The 23,594-nt window shown below is 45.1% G+C and overlaps 1 protein-coding gene across 2 annotated transcripts in view; it reads left to right on the top strand.

Annotated features, from left to right (window-relative positions):
• Window positions 1-23,594, top strand: part of LOC115175584 (CUB and sushi domain-containing protein 3) — a 670,680-nt gene that overhangs the window by 622,893 nt on the left and 24,193 nt on the right. For both annotated transcript variants that reach the window (XM_029734929.1, XM_029734928.1), the window contains 3 exons: window positions 2,132-2,305; window positions 17,860-18,033; window positions 21,577-21,650. In XM_029734929.1, the coding sequence (XP_029590789.1) occupies window positions 2,132-2,305; window positions 17,860-18,033; window positions 21,577-21,650 (422 nt within the window). The remainder of the gene's footprint in view (window positions 1-2,131; window positions 2,306-17,859; window positions 18,034-21,576; window positions 21,651-23,594) is intronic.

The following is a 23,594-nucleotide window of genomic DNA, read 5'->3' as shown; positions in this document are numbered from 1 at the left end:
GGCAGAAAAAGTTTCTCTTCTTCATAAAAAAGCTTTCTCAACTTGCATAACATGCTGCTTTGTATTACCATTATCTTGGACAAATTACAATCAACACAGATATGGCCATCCATTTGAACAGGTTATAGTTGAATCTCTTGCCTCTGTGAGAGAGGGTGTTGTACATACATATGTAACAGCTGCAGAGTGATATCTTGGTGCAGTTAGGATGCACAGTTGGATCTATGAATATGGATGTTAAAGTGTCGGGAAGCAAACTGAAAATGGAAATGGCTGGGTGAAAGTCTGACATTGGCTTTTAACAAAAGATGTGAATGTGTGTGTGAGTGCGTGTGTGGTGTGTGTGCATGCGTGCGTGGTGTACGTGCTTGTGTGTGTGTTTACGTGTACTGTATAAGTATGTGAGAATATTTGTGTTCTACGCCTGTGAAATGCAGGAGCTGTCACAGCAGCTGTGAAATCACTGCATAAACATATTATTCATTAGCTTAGTACAAGGCAAGCTGGTCTACTCTCAATGGACGAGCCACCAAGCATGTCCAATACTAATTCAGAATATTAATACAACATTTGGGAACTTATTACACGTTTATGGCTTTTATCACCGGAGCACATAGATGACAATAAGAACAGCCAATGAGCTTGACAAATGTGTTTGTTTTTATAGTCAGCTGATTAATTGGGAGGGAATCACTACCCTCTCAATCAAAGGGTTCTGGAGAAAAGTAGTGCACTATATCGGGAATAGGGTGCCAGTGGGCTCTGGTGAAAAGTAGAGCACTATATAGGGAATAGGGTACCAATGGGCTCCGGTGAAAAGTAGTGCACTATATAGGAAATAGGGTGCCATTTTGGACACAACCAAAGTCTCCCCCTGCAATTTGACAACGTTGCTTTAAACCTACCACCAATTTGTCTTGTAACTATATGCCAGCTCCCACATGAGGTTCCCTCAAGATATCACCCCCCTCCCGCATAAGAATTGACACCCCTGCCCAACACCCACCAAGCCTAGCCTGTAATCTACAAACACTGAGATTTCCCCCATCAAAATAGAATCCTAATTCTCCTGGATTACCCCTCTCTGAACTCTGCATATCCCACTCGTGCTGTTCCTGCTCAAACGCCTACCTACAGTGCTGTTTCTGTTATCCAGTGAGAGCAGTATCCATGGGGCACTATTTTGGAAAGCCTATCTTACTGCTATTCGGTGAGAGGAGTGTGTTTATTGTACAGTCTGCTGGAAAATATATTTCTGCCCACAGTGTTCTGGAAAGCCTTATCTGCTGTTACTCTAATTCAGTGAGAGGAGTATACCTGTCTCCACATAGTGGTTGGCAGAAGTCAGTGTGAATAACAGACATGGGAGAGAGAGACTCACTCTACAGAGTGCAACATGAGTCATCCAGCCTATCCCTCTCACCCACTCAACCGTGGCGTAGGCTGGGGCGCAACGAGACTCCCAGGCAGCTCTCAGACAAACAAACAATCCCTTTGACTTTCTCTGCCTCCCTGACGTCGCCCCCCCCCCAACACTTTCATGTTTGTTTAGACAGTCATTGGCTGCGCCCCAAATGGAACTCTATTCCCTATATAGTGCACTCCGTAACTATTGGGGATGCAGTCGTCATGACACCCGGAGGCTAGTGGTCTGAGAGAAAAACATTAGTTCTGTTTCAGTTAGACAGCTGGCAGTAAATGTCTACTAAGGGTGGCACTATATAGCTATACTACATGGTCATGCTTCGCACAACCACAAATATTCCTTAGACCTAATTTCCTAAGATTTTGTTGTTGAGAATGTATTGTTTTAGCTGTTAGCTTGGCTGTGGCACTTTTCCAAAGGTTTCTTGTGTGTTTGCTGTTTGCATTAATGCCATGAATGGAATGGTAAAGTATAATTCATCCCTAATTGATTCATGAGATTCCTTACAGGGGTAACGAGGGTTAATAAGTAAGAGAGTAATTCAGCATTAACTACAGTATTACACAGAGAGTAAACTCCCTCTCCCCTTTGCCTTTCTGTCCTCCCTCCCCGCTCTCTCGTCCTCCCTATCCCTGTCCTCTATCCAACTACACCCACCCTCTTTCCTCTTTCTCATCCCTCTCTTCCTCTCCTCTCCCCCCATAGCGGTGACCTGCGCGGCACCCTCTGCCATCTCCAATGGGGTCCTGGAGGGTACAGACTTTGAGTGGGGCACTAGCGTGAGCTACAGCTGCTCCCCTGGGTACGAGCTGTCCTTCCCTGCCATCCTCACCTGCGTGGGCAACGGCACCTGGAACGGAATGGTGCCTCAGTGCCTACGTGAGTAGCACGCACCTCTCCTCTTCTCTTCTCTCCTGTTCTTTTGTTTTCTCTTATTTTGTGCTCCTCTCTCGCTCTCTCTTGTTCTCGCTCGCTCTCGCTCTCTCTCACTCTCTCTCTCTTTCTCTCTCTCTTGCTCTTTCTTGCTCTCTTGCTCTCTCTTGCTCTCTCTTGCTCTCTCGCTCTCTCACTTGCTCTCTCGCTCTCTCTTGCTCTCTCTTGCTCTCTCTTGCTCTCTCCCTCTCCTCCCTCTCCCTCTCATGGTGTTTTCCACTCTCTCGCACATCGATGCAACTTCACACTCTCTGCAGTAGTACTAACACTCAGTGTACCTGTGAAATTGACATGTTGTCGCATTCTTCATGTACTTGTTTCCTTGTTTCAGTTTGACGAATATGTCCACAGTATCTATAGTTCTATGACTCCATAGATAGGCAGTTACTTTGAGTGGTGATTTGATTTTAAAACCAATTGCCTAAACTTTATTAGAATAGGTTAGAAAAATGGGTAGCGCTTTAGTTTACAGTGCTGAATTACCAGGGTAAAAACAGGGAAATAACACGGCAACAACAAGTTAACAACGAGGTATAACCCATTCATAGTTAGTATAGTTGCTAAATAACGATGTAAAGTGTGACAAAATTATATGGTGTGAAGACTTTTACTGGTTGTTATGTAGAAAGATAAATTCATTACTTTATTAATTAAGAACTATAAATAGCAGGTAATAAGCACAAGTTATGTAGAAAGTATTCAATGCTATGTCACCTTTTCTCAGCAGATTCATACAAACTATGAACAGTTGATTACCGTGTTGTTACCTTGTTGTTTCCTGTTATTTCGCTGTCGATACCATGTTCATTTCCTGTCGTTACCGTGTTAGTTCTATGTTGTTACTGTGTTATTTCCCTGTTGTTACTGTGTTATTTCCCTGTTGTTACCGTGTTATTTCCCTGTTGTTACTGTGTTATTTCCCTGTTGTTACCGTGTTATTTCCCTGTTGTTACCGTGTTATTTCCCTGTTGTTACTGTGTTATTTCCCTGTTGTTACCGTGTTATTTCCCTGTTGTTACCGTGTTATTTCCCTGTTGTTACCGTGTTATTTCCCTGTTGTTACCGTGTTATTTCCCTGTTGTTACTGTGTTATTTCCCTGTTGTTACTGTGTTATTTCCCTGTTGTTACTGTGTTATTTCCCTGTTGTTACTGTGTTATTTCCCTGTTGTTACCGTGTTATTTCCCTGTTACTATGTTATTTACTTATTGTTACCATGTTATTTCCCTGTTGTTACTGTGTTATTTCCCTGTTGTTACTGTGTTATTTCCCTGTTACTATGTTATTTACTTATTGTTACCATGTTATTTCCCTGTTGTTTCATGTTATTTCCCTGGTGTTACTGTGTTATTTCCCTGTTGTTACTGTGTTATTTCCCTGTTGTTACTGTGTTATTTCCCTGTTGTTACCGTGTTATTTCCTTGTTACTATGTTATTTACTTATTGTTACATGTTATTTCCCTGTTGTTACTGTGTTATTTCCCTGTTGTTTCATGTTATTTCCCTGTTGTTACTGTGTTATTTCCCTGTTGTTACTGTGTTATTTCCCTGTTGTTACTGTGTTATTTCCCTCTTGTTACTGTGTTATTTCCCTGTTGTTACCATGTTATTTCCCTGTTGTTACTGTGTTATTTCCCTGTTGTTACTGTGTTATTTCCCTGTTGTTACTATGTTATTTACTTATTGTTTCATGTTATTTCCCTGTTGTTACCATGTTATTTCCCTGTTGTTTCATGTTATTTCCCTGTTGTTACTGTGTTATTTCCCTGTTGTTACTGTGTTATTTCCCTGTTGTTACTGTGTTATTTCCCTGTTGTTACCGTGTTATTTCCCTGTTGTTTCGTGTTATTTCCCTGTTGTTTCATGTTATTTCCCTGTTGTTACTGTGTTATTTCCCTGTTGTTACTGTGTTATTTCCCTGTTGTTACCGTGTTATTTCCCTGTTGTTACTGTGTTATTTCCCTGTTGTTTCATGTTATTTCCTTGTTGTTACCGTGTTATTTCCCTGTTGTTTCGTGTTATTTCCCTGTTGTTTCATGTTATTTCCCTGTTGTTACTGTGTTATTTCCCTGTTGTTACCGTGTTATTTCCCTGTTGTTACTGTGTTATTTCCCTGTTGTTACCGTGTTATTTCCCTGTTGTTACCGTGTTATTTCCCTGTTGTTACCGTGTTATTTCCCTGTTGTTTCATGTTATTTCCCTGTTGTTTCATGTTATTTCCCTGTTGTTACTGTGTTATTTCCCTGTTGTTTCATGTTATTTCCCTGTTGTTTCATGTTATTTCCCTGTTGTTACTGTGTTATTTCCCTGTTGTTTCATGTTATTTCCCTGTTGTTACTGTGTTATTTCCCTGTTGTTACTGTGTTATTTCCCTGTTGTTATTGTGTTATTGCCCTCTTGTTTCTTGTTATTTCCCTGTTGTTACCGTGTTATTTTCCTGTTAACGCGTTATTTCCCACTAACAAGGACTGCGCCCCCTTCCTTCTCCGTGGCCGACGTGAGTAAGACATTTAAACCTTCGCAAGGCTGCTGGCCCAGACGGCATCCCTAGCCGCGTCCTCAGAGCATGCGCAGACCAACTGGCTGGTGTGTTTACGGACATGTTAATTTGCTCCCTATCCCAGTCTGCTGTCCCCACATGCTTCAAGATGGCCAACATTGTTCCTGTACCCAAGAAGGCGAAGGTAACTGAACTAAATAACTATCGCCACGTAGCACTCACTTCTGTCATCATGAAGTGCTTTGAGAGACTAGTCAAGGATCATATCACCTCCACCTTACCGGCCACCCTAGACCCACTTCAGTTTGCATACCGCACCAACAGGTCCACAGATGACGCAATCGCCATCACACTGCACACTGCCCTAACCCATCTGGACAAGAGGAATACATATGTAAGAATGCTGTTCATTGACTACAGCTCAGCATTCAACACCATAGTACCCTCCAAGCTCATCATCAAGCTGGAGACCCTGGGTCTCAACCCCGCCCTGTGCAATTGGGTCCTGGACTTTCTGACGGGCTGCCCCCATGTGGTGAGGGTAGGAAACAACATCTCCACTTCGCTGACCCTCAACACTGGGGCCCCACAAGGGTGTGCGTGCTCAGCCCCCTGTATTCCCTGTTCACCCACGACTGTGTGGCCATGCACTCCTCCAACTCAATCATCAAGTTTGCAGACGACACAACAGTAGTGGGCTTGATTACCAACAACGACGAGCCAGCCTACAGGGAGGAAGTGAGGACACTCGGAGTGTGGTGTCAGGAAATAACCTCTCACTCAACGTCAACAAAACAAAGGAGATGATCGTGGACTTCAGGAAACAGCAAAGGGAGCACCCGTCTATCCACATCGAAGCAGTGGAGAAGGTGGAAAGTTTTAAGTTCCTCGGCGTACATATCACAGACAAACTGAAATGATCCACCCACACAGACAGTGTGGTGAAGAAGGCACAACAGCGCCTCTTCAACCTCAGGAGGCTGAAATTTGTCTTGTCAGCTAAAACCCTGCTAAACTTTTATAGATGCACAATCGAGAGCATTCTGTCGGGCTGTATTACAGCATGGTACGGCAACTGCACCACCCTCAACCACAACTGCACCGCCCTCATATGTATATACTGTACCTTATGCCATCTATTGCACCTTGCCTATGCCGCCCAGCCATCGCTCATCCATATAGTTATATGTACATATTCTTATTCACCCCTTTAGATTTGTGTGTATAAAGTCGTTGCTGGGGAACTGATAGATTACTTGTTAGATATTACTGCACTGTCGGATCTAGAAGCACAAGCATTTCGCTACACTCGCATTAACATCTGCTAACCATGTGTATGTGACAACAAAATGTTATTTGTTACCGTGTTATTTCCCTGTTGTTACTGTGTTAGTTCCCTTTTGTTTTCTATTATTTCCCTGTTACGTGTTATTTCCCTATTGCTTCCTGTTGTTTCCGTTTTGTTGCGTGTTCTTTCCCTGTTTCCTGATATTTCTCTCTTATTACCGTGTTATTTCCCTGTTGTTACCGTGTTATTTCCCTCTTGTTTCTGTTATTTCCCTGTCGTTACCCTGTTATTTCCCTCTTGTTACAGTGTTATTTTCCTGTTGTTACAGTGTTATTTCCCTGTTGTTAAATGATTTGGCCGGAGGGTAGGGCTCTCAACCAATCATGCTATTTTGTTTTTCGTAACTTCTTTTGAACGTAATGTTGCTGCCCTGTGATTCGCTGGAGAAGGAAACTGAGATTTCGAGGAAAAAGATCAGGGTGCCTTGCGAAGGTCAGGCACAATCTGACTAATCTGCCCTTGCCTTCCGTTCTGATAGCTAACGTTCAAGCTCTGGAAAATAAATGGGACGAACTGAAAGCACGTATACCCTACCAACGGGACATTAAGAACTGTAATATCTTCACCGAGTCGTGGCTAACCTCTTATGGACAGGGAATGCCTCGCCAATATCCAATGGTAGCGCCTGGCGCGAAATACGAAAAACCTTAGAAATGCTATCATTTCAATTTCTCAAAGATATGACTATTTTACACCATTTTAAAGATAAGACTCTCCTTTATCTAACCACATTGTCCGATTTCAAAAAAGGCTTTACAGCAAAAGCAAAACATTAGATTATGTCAGGAGAGTACCCAGTCAGAAATAATCCCAAACCCATTTTTCAAGCTAGCATATATGTCACAAAAACCAAAACCACAGCTAAATGCAGCACTAACCTTTGATGATCTTCATCAGATGACACTCCTAGGACATTATGTTATACAATACATGCATGTTTTGTTCAATCAAGTTCATATTTATATCAAAAAACAGCTTTTTACATTAGCATGTGACGTTCAGAACTAGCATGCCCACCGAAAACTTCCGGTGAATTTACTAAATTACTCACGATAAACGTTGACAAAAAACATAACAATTATTTTAAGAATTATAGATAGAGAACTCCTTTATGCAATTGCGGTGTCCGATTTTAAAATAGCTTTTCGGTGAAAGCACATTTTGCAATATTCTGAGTAGATAGCCATCACGGCTAGTTATTTTGACACCCACCAAGTTTGGCACTCACCAAACTCAGATTTACTATAAGAAAAATTGGATTACCTTTGCTGTTCTTCGTCAGAATGCACTCCCAGGACTTCTACTTCAACAACAAATGTTGTTTTGGTTCGAAATAATCCATAGTTATATCCAAATAGCTCCATTTTGTTCGTGCATTCAGGTAACTATCCGAAGGGTGACGCGCCGGCGCGTTTCGTAACAAAAAAATTCAAAATATTCCATTACCGTACTTCGAAGCATGTCAAACGCTGTTTAACCCCTGGTCGGGCTCCGTCCCGTATGCAGGACGGACATCCAGCGAAAAATCCTATCGCCATTAGCATAACAAAATTTAATAAATATATTTTTTCAAATATAGGACTATGTTATATCGTTTTATAGATACACCTCTCCTGAATCGAACCACGTTGTCCGATTTCAAAAAGGCTTTACAGCAAAAGCAAAACATTAGATTATGTTAGAGGAGTATATCGTAAAAGTAGCCACATAGCCATTTTCCGACCAACCACATGCATCACAAATAACCAAAAAACAGCTAAATGCAGCACTAACCTTTGACAATCTTCATCAGATGACACACCTAGGACATCATGTTACACAATACATGCATTCTTTTGTTCGATAAAGTTCATATTTATATATAAAAACATCATTTTACATCGGCGCGTGACGTTGACTAACTATTTTCCCTCAAATGCATCCGGTGAAACAGCGCTACAATTTACTGAATTACTATTCGAAAACATTTTTAAAATGTAATATTGTCATTCTAAGATTTATAGATGAATATCTCTTGAAAGCACCTGTAATGCCAGATTTAAAAATAACTTTACTGGGTAATCACACTTTGCGATAAAAGGGGATGCGATACTCAGAAAAATAAGCTACCGTTACAGGTCAGCGCCATCTTGGAACAATCGCATATCAAATCTACTCTTGTATACTATTGTCAATAATCCCTTACCTTTGATTATCTTTATCAGAAAGCACTTCCAGGAATCCCAGGTCCACAACAAAGGTATTTTCGTTCGAAAAAGTTAATCCTTTACGTCCCAATAGCTTGTTCTTGTTAGCGCGTTCTGAAGGCTGCTCCAAAACTTCCGTCGGCTGCGGGACTTCTCTCTCAACAAAATGCATTTTTTTTAAATTTAGGTTCGTTCAAACATGTCAAACGTTGTATAACATAAATCTTTAGGGCCTTTTTCAACCAGAGCTCCAATAAGATTCAAGGGGGACGATTGCATTGTGTTTCAAAACGTTTCGAAAGGGGAGGGTAGCCAGGGGCGCCGGCGTCATAATGGTGATGGCCCTCTCCGTGTGACCACGTTCCACTGCGTCTCATTCATTCAGTTTTCACAGTAGAAGGCTCAAATCACTTTGTAAAGACTGGGGACATCTAGTGGAAGCAATAGGAAGTGCTCAATGAACCATTGCTCACGGTGTGATTTATAGGCAAGGTGCTGAAGTTGAGTCCGCAATTCAGAATTCCACATCCTGTTACGATCGGTCTCGGGGTTTTGACTGCCATATGAGTTCTGTTATACTCACAGACACCATTCAAACAGTTTTAGAAACTTTAGGGTGTTTTCTATCCACAAGTATTAATTATATGCATATCCTAGCTTCTGAGTTTGAGTATGAGGCCGTTTAAAATGGGCACAATTTGTATTTTTTTTAATCGCTGTAGCGCCCCCTATCCTAGGCGACCGTCAAGAGGTTAAAATCAATTTTTATGCGATTTTTCTCGTAAAATAGCGATAATATTCCAACCGGGCGATGACGTATTCGTTCAAAGAGAGAAAGAAAAACATGGAGTCGTCACATGCACGCGCGAGCCAGTGTCATTGTTCTCAGAAACCCCTGCTGTTTTTCGCCCAGAGGCTGCAGAGCTATCATTCCACTTTCTGTCGCCTTCCTAGAGCCAATGAAAGCCTTAGAAAATGTCACATTACAGCAGAGATCCTGTATTTTCGATAAAGAGGCTAAATAAGGACAAGAAATGGTCAGACAGGGCACTTCCCGTATAGAATCTTTTCAGGTTTTGGCCTGCCATATGAGATGTGTTATACTCACAGACACCATAGAAACTTTAGAATGTTTTCTATCCAAATCTACTAATTATATGCATATTCTAGTTACTGGGCAGGATTAGTAACCAGATTAAATCGGGTACGTTTTTTATCCGGCCGTGAAAATACTGCCCCCTATCCCAAACAGGCTAAACGATGACATTAAGAACATACAGCTGACGGGTTATACACTCTATCAGTAAAACAGAACAGCAGCCTCTGGTAAGACACGGGGTGGGGGCCTATGCATTTATGTAAAAAACAGCTGGTGCACGATATCTAAGGAAGTCTCAAGGTTTTGCTCGCCTGAGGTAGAGTAACTCATGATAAACTGTAGACCACACTATCGACCTAGAAAGTTTTCATCTGTATTTTTCATAGCTGTCTACATACCGCCACAGAGCGAGGTTGGCACTAAAACCGCACAAAATTAGCCTTATTCCGCCATAAGCAAACAGGAAAAAGCTCATCCAGAGACGGCGCTCCTAGTGGCCGGGGACTTTAATGCAGGGAAACTTAAATCAGTTTTCCCGAATTTCTATCAGCATGTTAAATGTGCAACCAGAGGGAAAAAAATTCTATACCACCTCTACTCCACACACAGAAACGTGTACAAAGCTCTCCCTAGCCCTCCATTTGGCAAATCTGACCATAACTCCTGATTCCTGCTTACAAGCAAAAATTAAAGCAGGAAGCACCAGTGACTCGGTCTATAAAAAAGTGGTCAGATGAAGCAGATGCTAAACTACAAGACTGTTTTGCTAGCACAGACTGGAATATGTTCTGGAGTTCTTCCGATGGCATTGAGGAGTACACCACATCAGTCACTGGCTTTATCAATAAGTTCATCGAGGACATCATCCCCACAGTGACTGTACGTACACACCCCAACCAGAAGCCATGGATTACAGGCAACATTTGCACTGAGCTAAAGGGTAGAGCTGCTGCTTTCAAGGAGCGGGACTCTAACCCGGAAACTTCTAAGAAATTCCTCTATGCCCTCAGACGAACCATCACACAGGAAAAGCATCAATGCAGGACTAAGATCGAATCTTACTACACCGGCTCCGACACTCGTCGGATGTTGCAGGGCAAACTTGCAGACTACAAAGAGAAGCACAGCCGAGAGCTGCCCAGTGACACGAGCCTACCAGATGAGCTAAATAACTTCTATGCTCGCTTCGAGGCAAGTAACACTGAAACATGCATGAGAGCATCAGCTGTTCTGGATGACTGTGTGATCACGCTGTCCGCAGCCGATGTAAGACCTTTAAGCAGGTCAACATTCACAAGGCCACTGGGCCAGATGGATTACCAGGACATGTACTCTGAGCATGTGCTGACCAACCTCTCTCTGTCTGAGTCTGTAATACCAACATGTTTCAAGCAGACCACCAAGAACACCCCAGAACACTAAGGTAACCTGCCTAAATGACTACCGACCCGTACCACTCACATCTGTAGCCATGAAATGCTTTGAAAGGCTGGTCTTGGCTCACATTAACACCATTATCCCAGAAACCCTAGACCCACTCCAATTTGCATACCGCCCCAACAGATGCACAGATGATGCCATCTCTATTGCACTCCACACTGCTCTTTCCCACCTGGACAAAAGGAACACCTATGTGAGAATGCTATTCATTGACTAGAGCTCAGCATTCAACACAATAGTGCCCTCAAAGCTTAGCACTAAGCTAAGGACCCTGGGACTATACACCTCCCTCTGCAACTGGACTTCCTGATGGGCCGCGCCCAGGTGGTAAGGGTAGGTAACAACACATCCGCCACACTGATCCTCAACACGGTGGCCCCTCAGGGGTGCGTGCTCAGTGCCTCCTGTACTCCCTGTTCACTCATGACTGCACAGGCAGGCACAACTCCAAAACCATAATTAAGTTTGCTGATGACACAACAGTGGTAGGCCTGACCACCGACAACGATGAGACAGCCTATAGGGAGGTCAGAGACCTGACCGTGTGGTGCAAGGACAACAACCTCTCCCTCAACGTGATCAAGACTAAGGAGATGATTGTGGACTACAGGAAAAGGAGGACCAAGCATGACCCATTCTCATCGATGGGGCTGTAGTGGAGAAGGTTGACATCCTCAAGTTCCTTTGCCTCCATATCACCATCAAACTAACATGGTCCAAGCACACCAAGACAGTCATGAAGAGGGCACGACAAAACCTTTTCCCCCTCAGGAGACTGAAAATATTTGGCATCTGTCCTCAGATCCTCAAAAGGTTTTACAGCTGCACCATCGAGAGCATCCTGACGGGTTGCATCACTGCCTGGTATGGCAACTGCTCGGCCTCCGACCGCAAGGCGCGACAGAGGGTAGTGTGTATGGCCCAGCACATCACTGGAGCCAAGCTGCATGCCATCCAGGACCTCTATATCAGGGGGTGAGGAAGACGCTAAAAATTGTCAAAGACTTCAGCCACCCTAGTCATAGACTGTTCTCTCTGCTACCGCACGGCAAGCAGTACCGGAGTGCCAATTCTAGGTGCAAGAGGCTTCTGAACAGCTTCTATCCCCAAGCCATAAGACTCCTGAACAGCTAATCAAATGGCTACCCAGACTATTTACACCCCCCCCCCACCGCACGCTGCTGCTACTCTCTGTTATTATCTATCAATAGCCACTTTAATAACCCTTCCTGCATGTACATAATTACCTTAATTACCTCGACACCGGTGCCCCCGCACTGCCATACTGCCATGCTGATCCTTAACACTGGGGCCCCTCAGGGGTGTGTACTTAGTTCCCTCCTGTATTCCCTGTTCACCCACGACTGCGTGGCCAAACACGACTCCAACACCATCATTAAGTTTGCTGACGACACAACAGTGGTAGGCCTAATCACCGACAACGATGAGTTGGCCTATAGGAAGGAGGTCAGAGAACTGGCAGTGTGGTGCCAGGACAACAACCTCTCCCTCAATGTGAGCAAGACAAAGGAGCTGATCGTGGACTACAGGAAAATGCGGGCTGAACAGGCCCCCATTAACATCGATGGGCCTGTAGTGGAGGTTGACATCCTCAAGTTCCTTTGCCTCCACATCACCAACGAACTAACATGGTCCAAACACACCAAGATAGTCGTGAAGAGGGCACGACAAAACCTTTTCCCCCTCAGGAGACTGAAAAGATTTGGCATTGGTCCCCAGATCCTCAAAAGTTTCTACAGCTGCACTATCGAGAGCATCCTGACCAGTTGCATCACCGCCTGGTATGGCAACTGCTTGGCATCTGACCATAAGGCGCTACAGAGGGTCTTGCAAACGGCCCAGGGCATCACTGGGGCCAAGCTTCCTGCCATCCAGGACCTGTACAATAGGTGGCGTCAGGAGAAAGCCCATAAAATTGTCAGAGACTCCAGTCACCCAAGTTATAGACTGTTTTCTCTGCTACCGCACAGCAAGCGGTACTGGAACGCCAAGTCTAGGACCAAAAGGCTCCTCAACAGCTTCCAAGCCATAAGACTGCTGAACAATTAATAAAATCGCCACCAGACACTGCTGCTACTCGCTGTTTATTATCTATGCATAGTCACTTCACCACCACCACCTACATGTACAAATTACCTCAACTAACCTGTACCCCCGCACACTGACTCGCACTCTGACTCGGCCCCCTGTATATAGCCTCGTTATTCTTCTTGTGTTACTTTTTATTATGACTTTTTATTTTGGTCTACTTGGTAAATATTTTCTTAACTCTTCTTGAACTGCACTGTTAGTTCAGGGCTTGTAAGTAAGCATTTCACTGTACCTGTTGTATTTGGCGCATGTGACAAATAACATTTGATTTGATTTGTTACCCTGTTAAGTCAGCACTGCACACTAAACTGCAACTGAAAAAGGTTGTGTTTTTGGTCTGTTTTTTTCCGTTCAAGCAGGTTATCTGGTATCCGACACTGCATTTGAAACAAATGGCTTCAGAATGAATGCTACACTGTCACCTTGCTCTCCACTGTAGAGGAACAAAAACATATCCCAAGGTTCTTGGTGTCATTGGTTGGTTGACTGACAGCTGAGTTAGAGGAGGAAGCGGCCATTCATAAGGCCCTTGGTCTGGTCTGACGAACTTCCCCCTGTTGTAGGGACATCAGCCACCCTCGATAGTTTGGGCATTAATGCCCCTCGATTCTCCATCACTTTGATTTGACCCAAAATGAAGGGGAACTGTGATGTACTGCAGATAACATGGTATTGAATTGAAAAGACAAGCAGAGGCCTCCTGTTAAAGGGCAGGTGATGGGAGGCAGGAAGTGGAGGGATTCCACCATGATGAGCAGCTGTGCCCAATGACAGACAAGTGGACAGCTGCTGAATCATCCCAAAAAAGTATGAGCAAGACACACACACACACACACGCACACACACACACACACACACACACACACATATTGCAATCACCCTCATACACAATCCAAAACGTCCAAACACACACTAACTCGCACTCACACACACACACACACACACAACCACACACATACAATCACACACACATGCACCCACACGTACACAGAACTGAAGGGAGAACAAGTCACTCTACATTAGGTGGTTATATATTTTCTCAAACCAGTGCCATCTCCTTGGAACTCTGCTCAAAAGTTACAATGTCTGCTGCGTTTACAATCGGGGATTTGTGAAAAGTCTTTGTTTAAAAAAGTTTCAGTCTTGCTGAGACAAGGCTTCAGTCCCGTTGTTAGAAGGAATTATAAATAATGCAGGAGAATTAACTCCGATGCCACTGTTTTTTTTCTCTCTGACTCAGAAACCGTAGAAGACATATTTGAACATCTGAGGATTCAACCATCTTTCCCACACCTATTGAGGATTCGGTCTCTAGCATACAACAAGCCAGAGAATCATAATTCACCTAGAAGTTCATAACTCACAGACCTTGGAAAGTACATTTGAACATCAGAAGACCTAACCATCAATTCTACACCTGGAGAATTGTCTTTACAGAAAGACACCCAGGGAATCATAATTCACCCACTCGTCTTCATGTTTAGTTTACCTACTGGTCTCTCAGCCTCTGCCAACCCATCTGTCAGTCTCCGTATGACAGAGTGAAGAGTGGAGGGGGTAATCATTAGTAATCTGCACATAATTAATGAGTTCTTATCTGCCTGCCCCAGTGGGTCATCAGACAGAGGGGTCGAGGAGCTGAAGAGGAGGAGGATGTAGAGGGGTGGAGGGGAGGAGGATGTAGAGGGGTAGAGGGGGCTGGGGGGTGAAGGGGAGGAGGATGTAGAGGGTAAGAGGGCTGGAGGGAGTGAAGGGGAGGAGTGTGGAGGGCGTGAAGGGGAGGAGGATGTAGAGGGTACGGGGGCTGGGGGGTGAAGGGGAGGAGGATGTAGGAGGGCTGGAGGGGGTGAAGGGGAGGAATGTGGAGGGGTGAAGGGGAGGAGGATGTAGAGGGCTGGAGGGGTGAAGGGGAGGAGGGTGTAGAGGGCTGGAGGGGTGAAGGGGAGGAGGATGTAGAGGGTACGGGGGCTGGGGGGGTGAAGGGGAGGAGGATGTAGGAGGGCTGGAGGGGTGAAGGGGAGGAATGAGGAGGGGTGAAGGGGAGGAGGATGTAGAGGGCTGGAGGGGTGAAGGGGAGGAGGATGTAGAGGACTGGAGGGGTGAAGGGGAGGAGGATGTAGAGGACTGGAGGGGTGAAGGGGAGGAGGATGTAGAGGGCTGGAGGGGTGAAGGGGAGGAGGATGTAGAGGACTGGAGGGGTGAAGGGGAGGAGGATGTAGAGGGCTGGAGGGGTGAAGGGGAGGAGGATGTAGAGGACTGGAGGGGTGAAGGGGAGGAGGATGTAGAGGACTGGAGGGGTGAAGGGGAGGAGGATGTAGAGGGTACGGGGCTGGGGGGTGAAGGGGAGGAGGATGTAGGAGGGCTGGAGGGGGTGAAGGGGAGGAATGTGGAGGGGTGAAGGGGAGGAGGATGTAGAGGACTGGAGGGGTGAAGGGGAGGAGGATGTAGAGGACTGGAGGGGTGAAGGGGAGGAGGATGTAGAGGACTGGAGGGGTGAAGGGGAGGAGGATGTAGAGGGCTGGAGGGGTGAAGGGGAGGAGGATGTAGAGGGCTGGAGGGGTGAAGGGGAGGAGGATGTAGAGGGCTGGAGGGGTGAAGGGGAGGAGGATGTAGAGGACTGGAGGGGTGAAGGGGAGGAGGATGTAGAGGACTGGAGGGGTGAAGGGGAGGAGGATGTAGAGGGCTGGAGGGGTGAAGGGGAGGAGGATGTAGAGGACTGGAGGGGTGAAGGGGAGGAGGATGTAGAGGGCTGGAGGGGTGAAGGGGAGGAGGATGTAGAGGACTGGAGGGGTGAAGGGGAGGAGGATGTAGAGGGCTGGAGGGGTGAAGGGGAGGAGGATGTAGAGGACTGGAGGGGTGAAGGGGAGGAGGATGTAGAGGACTGGAGGGGTGAAGGGGAGGAGGATGTAGAGGGTACGGGGGCTGGGGGGGTGAAGGGGAGGAGGATGTAGGAGGGCTGGAGGGGGTGAAGGGGAGGAATGTGGAGGGGTGAAGGGGAGGAGGATGTAGAGGACTGGAGGGGTGAAGGGGAGGAGGATGTAGAGGACTGGAGGGGTGAAGGGGATGAGGATGTAGAGGGCTGGAGGGGTGAAGGGGAGGAGGATGTAGAGGGCTGGAGGGGTGAAGGGGAGGAGGATGTAGAGGGCTGGAGGGGTGAAGGGGAGGAGGGGAGGAGGATGTAGAGGACTGGAGGGGTGAAGGGGAGGAGGATGTAGAGGACTGGAGGGGTGAAGGGGAGGAGGATGTAGAGGGTACGGGGGCTGGGGGGGTGAAGGGGAGGAGGATGTAGGAGGGCTGGAGGGGGTGAAGGGGAGGAATGTGGAGGGGTGAAGGGGAGGAGGATGTAGAGGGCTGGAGAGGTGAAGGGGAGGAGGATGTAGAGGACTGGAGGGGTGAAGGGGATGAGGATGTAGAGGACTGGAGGGGTGAAGGGGAGGAGGATGTAGAGGGATGGAGGGGTGAAGGGGAGGAGGATGTAGAGGACTGGAGGGGTGAAGGGGAGGAGGATGTAGAGGGCTGGAGGGGTGAAGGGGAGGAGGATGTAGAGGACTGGAGGGGTGAAGGGGAGGAGGATGTAGAGGACTGGAGGGGTGAAGGGGATGAGGATGTAGAGGACTGGAGGGGTGAAGGGGAGGAGGATGTAGAGGGATGGAGGGGTGAAGGGGAGGAGGATGTAGAGGACTGGAGGGGTGAAGGGGAGGAGGATGTAGAGGGCTGGAGGGGTGAAGGGGAGGAGGATGTAGAGGACTGGAGGGGTGAAGGGGAGGAGGATGTAGAGGGTACGGGGGCTGGGGGGGTGAAGGGGAGGAGGATGTAGAGGGCTGGAGGGGTGAAGGGGAGGAGGATGTAGAGGGCTGGAGGGGTGAAGGGGAGGAGGATGTAGAGGACTGGAGGGGTGAAGGGGATGAGGATGTAGAGGACTGGAGGGGTGAAGGGGAGGAGGATGTAGAGGGATGGAGGGGTGAAGGGGAGGAGGATGTAGAGGACTGGAGGGGTGAAGGGGAGGAGGATGTAGAGGGCTGGAGGGGTGAAGGGGAGAGCATGTTAAAAGGTCAGTAAATCATCAAGGTAGTTCTAATACCCCATCCCCACCCTTCAGAAGGCTGAAGCAATGTGCAGCAGCAGCTATGGGAATGAAATAAAGTATGGCTGCCTGTGACTTTGTAAACTTGCAGGGAGCACACTTTTATTTTTATTCTTCCTCTTCTTCCTCCTCTTCTTCTACTTCTTCTCTTTACATCTCTGTCTGCTCTCTGGTCTCTCGCTCTCTCAAAACCCCTCTGCTTTCTCTTCCTCTTCCTCTCTTTTTTATATCTTGACAGTGTATCTATTATTCATCAAGAAAAAGTCAAGTTTGTAGTCCTCCTAGTTCCCAGACAGTAAGAGAGGGAGCCTTGCTTGGCACATTTATAATGTATCACCAAGCATGACGTCAACATCAATTATGGATTCGTCCTGGACGGACCAAGTGTTTGCTGGACAGCCACAGATGGTCAGCACTCAACGACCGCTTTGAGCCCTTTGAGGGTCGATGTCATTCATGTCTGTCTGGTCTGTAAGACTCCATTGTCTTCTCCCATGGTACCTGCCAGGATCTCAGATACAAATAGAGACTGTGGCAGGAGGAGCTAACCCACACAGGGGCAGAACCCGGTGACTTTACTCTTGTGTGGGTATTTAGAATTTTCTGGTCTAATTTCCGCTCTCTTCTTGCTGAAGTTCAATCAACACCGCGCTGGGGGAGAAGCCGGTAACACTGCTCCTGTGTGTTTTTTGATGTTTATTTTGATCTCCTATTCTTGATCTGTTGTTGTAGCCAAGTTCTGTGGGGACCCTGGTGTGCCTGCCTATGGCTCCAGAGAGGGACGCAGCTTCATCTACCAGTCAGAGGTGTTGTTCAGCTGTACCACCCCCTATCTCCCAGTGGGCTCCACTACACGCATGTGCCAGGCCGACGGCTCCTGGAGCGGATTCCAGCCTCGCTGTATAGGTAAGCATCTACTGTGTGTGTGTCTGTGTGTGTGTGTGCCCATGTACCACAAAGCGTGAGGGTCACACAGCGTATACAACTGGGTGTACAACTGTCCTTTGTGTGATACTTGGCCCCAAAGCGTCATTACTGCATTTGTTATTTGCTTTACTCAATATGTTTTGTATGCTCAGTGTATATACACCATAACCTTTCTGCCCCTCTCTTTATTCCTCTAGAGTACATAATCTCTGTTTCCTATTTCTAGCGTTCTTTGCGTGCCTTAAAGCACAGCTTGTAAAGTATTTAACTTCGTCAAACAACTGGAATCAATGTCCTCCCTCTGACACTGGGCCACCTGAGATATACCAAGGCTACGTCCCAAATGGCACATTATTCCCTATATAGTGCACTACGTTTGACCAGAAGCCTATGGGCCGTTGTCAAAGTAGTGCACTATAATGGGTGCAGCCCTAACCTCCACACACATCTCTTATTGATAAGAGTATTCCAGAAAAGGCAGGGTCAGTCCTTTTAGTGCCCTCCGAGAGGAGAGAGTGTATTGACGGGGGAGAAGAATGGAGCCTGTCAAGATATGAAATGTGTAGGAACGGCTGTAGGAGGATTCAGTTCCATCAGGGGCACACTAGTGACATTCTCCTGGCCCTAGCCTTCACAGCTGGCTGATACCATTGTCTAGGTTCTAGTTTCAGTTCTAGCTGTAGCGTATACTCATAGATATTTTTTTCTCCAAAAGAGTTCTATGTGGGGGATAGGGTTCTACCAATAACCATTTTTGATCTGAAGAACCCTTTTTGGAAGGTTTCTTTGATGATTCTTTGGAAGGCAAGAAGGGTTCTACATAGAGCCATATATCATATTATCCAGCATGCTCTATTGCAGGGTGATTTTCAGAATTGTTTGTTTTAATATCTGTATTTCTGCATGTACAGTGAGCTCCAAAAGCTTTAATTTGAGGGTATTTCCATCCATATCGGGTGAACTGTTTATTAATTACAGCACTTTTTGTACATAGTCCCCCCATTTTAGGGGACCAAAAGTATTAGGACATATTCACTTGCATGTGTATTAAAGTAATAAAAGTTAAGTATTTGGTCCCATATGCATAGAACGCAATGACTACATCAAGCTTGTGAATAATTATCTTGAATAATGATGGGTGAGAAAGTTACTCCAAAATGACACCATACATTATTTACCATTTACCCGTTGTATAAAGTGAAAATGGGCTTTGTTGTCACTAGGGTTGCAAAAGTCCGGTAACTTTACCACAAATCCCAGGTTTTTCTAGAAATACTAATTGGAGTATTCCCAGATTTCCTGCTTGTTCCATCCTGATTCCAGGAATCTTCCAAAACTAGTGCATTTTGAGAAAGTTTCTAGCATGTTGCAACCCTAGTGGTCACTCATATCATATAGTATATGTTTGATGTCCTCCCTTTCCTGGCATCTTTAACTTACCTGCTGTCTTCAGATCTGTAATTATCTATCTAGTGTCTGTGAGACTACTCCTGAATCCTTATCTGATTAAGCACCTCATCCAGGTCCCTAAAGGAGACACCCTTCACACATCGATATGACTAAGTGATAATTGTCTTTATTTCAGTAATTTAATATTCAAGTCATAGGCCCCCTTTGTCACTGGATCATTAGACCATTATCAACAAGTCAATTGTTATCTGTTTAGTACTGGGCAACCATGTATTGTACTACAGAAATTAACATTGAGGGTAGCCTGAGTTTAAATACATTATAGCTCATTATAGTGGCTGTAATTTATGGGTGCTGGATTGCGCTGGTGGTTAGACCATTGGGCCAGTGACCGAAGGTTGCTGATTCCAATCCCTGAGCCGACTAGGTAAAAAAAATCTGTGTCTCAGGGGGAGTGGGATATGCAAAAAACACATTTCCATTTCACTATACTCTGTACAGGTTAAACAAGACAAATATAAGCACCCTCTATTTGAATCTTGAAATCAATGAGGCTCAATTATCAGACTGATTGGCCTACAGATGTGTCTATATGCTGAAATGTAGAGGGAAATATTTGGACTAGTTTTCAACATCGCTAACTAGCTGATCTAAACATTGTATGTGACATGGCTGTGTCAATTCTGTTGTCATATGCTGTTCATCAGATGCCATGACTGTTTATGTCATCTGGTATGACAGTGCTATGTAGTCCTTATCACATCAAAATATGGTTGAAGGGTTCAAAATGCAGATTGCCACTTGAACTGTTATCATATTGAAAAGGCATTCTTATGACATACAGTTAGTTACCTTAAGATCATCTTGACTGTAACTGATAAGGCATTGACAAAGAAGTCTCATATAATGTTATCACATCACAACATGCAACACATATTGTTTGAGTACAAATATCCACAAAGGTGCAGAGGCGCAGACATTATAGGACAAATACTGTCTTCATAAATATGTAGCATTCAAGACGGACCATATATCCAAGACGGACCTCTCAGGATGATGAGAATTGCTTGGGATGAGATGTTCCTGCTGTGAGTGTGTGGAGTGGAGAGGGAGGGGAGGAGGTTATTTGTATGTGTGACTGAGTCTGAGTGTGTGTGTCTGAGTGTGTGTGTCTGAGTGTGTGTGTCTGAGTGTGGGGAGGGAGGGAGGGTGGGGAGAGGTGGTATTTATGTAATTGAACCAAAACGGGTTCTGTGCAGACAGGCCTCGTTTGACAGGCGCAAACTATTGTTTTCACTTAATTATGTTTCGTTCGCACAATAATTTCGCAGACTGCATTTCTGTATGATTCCGTTATCATACAGAAGAGAGGAGGCAGACACGATAGTGTTAGCTACGGCACATCGCTGTGTGGGTTAGCTAGGCAGGCAGTGGTGGAGGAGTGTGTTGCTGTCATTTTCTGAGGCTGCATTGAATCCAGGTCTATGCGTCAGGCCCAGGATGTCCTCTACATCCTAATGATGCTGCTTCCCTCCACACAGCCACACAGCTGGGCCCGACGCTGCTGCAACTCTGCAGTAACACTGCCCCCTACTGGGTCTTCTGCCTAGTATATTAAAGACACTCTTACTATTTGGTTGTTTTGTTACAGTACCGCTGCAGCTGCTGTACTTACAGAAACACACTCATGGCGGAGAGAAATGAATTTCTCAACCACCTTCATAAGCACTCACACGGACGTGCACACACACGCGCACACGTGCACACACACACGCAATCACACAATGACATACACCTCTGTTTTAGGCTGGGTATGACTGCAGTAAGATATGTTGAATCATTATGGGAACTATAGCTGTTCCTGTGGCTGTGTTACTGTATCTGTGTCCCAAATGACACCCTATTCCCTATATAGTGCACTACTTTTGACCAAAGTCCAATGGGCCCTGGTCAAAGTTAGTGCATTATAAAGGGAATAGGGTGTCATTTGGACCGCAGACTGTATGTCTCAAGTGCCTGCATAGGCTGCATCCCCAGCCAGAGATACTGTACATAGTTAAAGGTCTCTAAGATAATATCATACAAACTTTCTCCTTTGTCTTCTTCTCTCAGAACCGACCCGTACTACCTGTGAGAACCCAGGGACACCTCGCTACGGTTCTCTGAACAGAACCTATGGCTTCAAGGTATTTTATGAACACATACTGTACGTGTGGGGGGGGGTCTACAGTAAAGCCTTGCCTGAGAGAATGAACCTGATTCAAACTCATGGCCTTATATAACAGTCAGATTGCATACTGAAGATATTTAGGTAATGTATTGTCTATGAATTTGTTATGTACTGTATGGATTATGAATGTGTTGTGAAGTCCTTAAGTAGGTACCCTTCAAATATTTATTTATTTAATTTTAAATAAGTGTACAGTCAATAACACAATAGGAAAAAAAAGAAAGTCTATATACAGTGTGTGCAAATGGTGTGAGGAGGTAAGGCAATAAATAGGCCATAGAAGCGAAGTAATTACAGTTTAGCAAATTAACACTGGAGTGATAGATGAGCAGATGATGATGTGCAAGTAGAAATACTGGTGTGCAAAAGAGCAGAAAAGTAAATAAAAACAATATGGGGATGAGGTAGGTAGATTGGGTGGGCTATTTACAGATGGGCTATGTACAGCTGCAGCGATCGGTTAGCTGGGGATGACCAGTGAGATATACCTGCTGGAACGGGTGTGGTATTCGTGACCAGTGAGCTGAGATAAGGCGTAGCTTTACCTAGCCTGTTGAGGACAGACGTTCCGCTAGCGGAACCTCGTTCCGCCTGCGGAACCCCTAGCCAACAGCCAATGGCATCGCACGGCGCGAAATACAAAACCAACTAAAATACCACAATTCAATTTTCTCAAACAATCAACTATTTTACACCATTTTAAAGATAAGACTCTCGTTAATCTAACCACATTGTCCGATTTCAAAAAGGCTTTACAGCGAAAGCAAAACATTAGATTATGTTAGGAGAGTACATAGACACAAATAATCACACAGCCATTTTCAAAGCAAGCATATATGTCACATAAACCCAAACCACAGCTAAATGCAGCACTAACCTTTGATGATCTTCATCATATGACACTCCTAGGACATTATGTTATACAATACATGCATGTTTTGTTCAATCAAGTTCATATTTATATAAAAAACCAGCTTTTTACATTAGCATGTGATGTTCAGAACTAGCATACCCACCGAACACTTCCGGTGAATTTACTAAATTACTCATGATAAACGTTGACAAAATACATAACAATTATTTTAAGAATTATAGATACAGAACTCCTTTATGCAATCGCTATATCCGATTTTAAAATGGCTTTTCGGCGAAATCACATTTTGCAATATTCTGAGTACATAGCTCGGCCATCACAGCTAGCTATTTTGACATCCGCCAACTTCGGGGTCACCTAAACTCAGAATTACTATTAGAAAAATTGGATTACCTTTGCTGTTCTTCGTCAGAATGCACTCCCAGGACTTCTACTTCAACAACAAATGTTGTTTTGGTTCCAAATAATCCATAGTTATATCCAAATACCTCCGTTTTGTTTGTGCGTTCAGGTCACTATCCGAAGGGTAACGCGCGAGCGCATTTCGTGTCAAAAAATTACAAAATATTCCATTACCGTACTTAGAAGCATATCAAACGCTGTTTAAAATCAATTTTTATGCTATTTTTCTCATAAAATAGCAATAATATTCCAACCGGGCAACGTTGTATTCATTCAAAGAGAGAAAGAAAAACATGGCGAGTTCTCGTGACCACGCATCTCCAGTCTCACTGTCCCCAGGCTGACCACTTACAAACTCTGCTCCTATACTTTGCCCAGAGACAGCAGACACCCCATTCCACTTTCTCACGGCTTTAGAGAGCCAATGGAAGCCTTAGAAAGTGTCATGTTACAGCACAGATGCTGTAATTTTGATAGAGATGAAACAGAAGGACAACAAATTGTCAGACAGGGCACTTCCTGCATGGAATCTTCTCAGGTTTTGGCCTGCCATATGAGTTCTGTTATACTCACAGACACCATTCAAACAATTTTAGCAACTTTAGAGTGTTTTCTATCAAAATC

This window comes from Salmo trutta, chromosome 36 (genome assembly GCF_901001165.1).
Source record: "Salmo trutta chromosome 36, fSalTru1.1, whole genome shotgun sequence".
Taxonomy (NCBI): Eukaryota; Metazoa; Chordata; class Actinopteri; order Salmoniformes; family Salmonidae; genus Salmo; species Salmo trutta.
This window is presented reverse-complemented; position numbering and strand designations above follow the sequence as displayed.